We start from the raw sequence: 1,497 nt of genomic DNA on the forward strand, positions 1-1,497 counted from the left end.
TCTAAATGTTTCTTATTTTTCTTACACTTCTGGGAAGATATCTTCTTTTAGTATGTATACAATTGAAGGTTTTTGTCTGGAAACTGACTGATCTAATTACTAAATGAATTTTTTTTTTTTTTTTCAACATATTCTGGAATGTTCGCACTCAAAGTGCAGCAGCTGCATTGGTTCTGGACCATGCTGGTTTCCTTGTACATTGTCATGTGTTTAGGGGGGTCATTTTGTTTTTTTAGCAGCATGATTCCCTTACTCTTGAAATGGTTGAGAGGCTTGCTGCATTCAATATCAGTGAGAAAAGGTGCATGCAGCTCAGCATTTTTCTAAAAAAAAACCCCAGACTTCTTTGTGAATAAATTTCTCGGAAGAGTAAATACTAAGTGAAAGATTGTTTTCCATTATGCATACTTTCTTGTATCCCTTTTGAAACACATCTACCCACTGCTTCAAAACAAAGTTATCTTCAGCTATGTGGATTTTGTTATATATTGAACATTATTCTTTGCTTTGTGTGTGGTTGGCGGGTGCTCTAGTGTGGTTTGCTCCTTCTTTCCTATCAAACATCTATCGCCCTTATCTTTCTTTTTTCTTTTTTTTTTTACTTTCGAAGCAATACCTGTGAAGTTCAGGACTTAATTGACCAATTGTGTTGCAGGTGCCATAAAGCTCATACTTGAACTGAACACATGCTATGTTTTACTTACCCTCCTCAAAGGTGTGATATGAATTTTCTCTTTCTTTTCCAGAGCTACTTTTTGATCGACACGTTGGGTCAATTATTTCTGATGACCTTGATGCCCTGATGAATGGACCAATCAGGAAGAAGCTGAAGATAATTCCAGATGATGTAGAATGGGGAGGTAAGACTTGAGAGCATTTAGTTGACTATAGCCTGTGGGTTAATTGTTTAGTCTGCCCTTCGGGTTCTAAGTTTGCTTATTTTTCTGTGGTGAATTGATATGGATATAACACTAACTGCACCTGAATTGAAGAATTATTTTGCAACGATGGAAATTATGTTCGTCTTGTTCATACAAAGTGAGAGTGACACATAGCGGAACAAATAAAATTGAATTAATGATTATACATGTATGAATGCTTAGTTTTGTAAGCACAGTATTCTCAAATTTGTAATAATTTTTTTAGATAATTTTTCTCCGTATCACTTTTGAAACTTTTGGACTCTTTTGAACAAGACTGTCATTCAGTGCTTTATTTAGAGAGACTACTATGTATAATTGAATTAAGATGTCATTCTTTTAAAAAGAATTGCCCTTACATTTTCCTTTGCACAACCACACCATCTGGTCAGTACAGCAACATGCTTTCTGTGAAGAGAAATTTGATATAGATTTTCACTTCACTTGCTTTTGTTTTGCAGATTCTGATAAGAAAATCATTAAAAATTCATATGTGTGACAGCATAATGTTTAAAACCATTTTTGACTCTTTACTTCCTTCTTTCTTATCAAACCTCTATCATCCTTATCTCCCCTT

General features: G+C 34.4%; 1 protein-coding gene across 1 annotated transcript in view; it reads left to right on the forward strand.

Annotated features, from left to right (window-relative positions):
- Nucleotides 1-1,497, forward strand: part of LOC101846032 (retinoid-inducible serine carboxypeptidase) — a gene marked incomplete in the record, with an annotated part of 15,060 nt that overhangs the window by 8,275 nt on the left and 5,288 nt on the right. Inside the window, 1 exon segment of the mRNA XM_013088137.2 lies at nucleotides 747-860. Within this exon segment, the coding sequence (XP_012943591.1) occupies nucleotides 747-860 (114 nt within the window).

The sequence above is a fragment of the Aplysia californica genome, unplaced genomic scaffold (genome assembly GCF_000002075.1).
Source record: "Aplysia californica isolate F4 #8 unplaced genomic scaffold, AplCal3.0 scaffold00691, whole genome shotgun sequence".
Taxonomy (NCBI): domain Eukaryota; kingdom Metazoa; phylum Mollusca; class Gastropoda; order Aplysiida; family Aplysiidae; genus Aplysia; species Aplysia californica.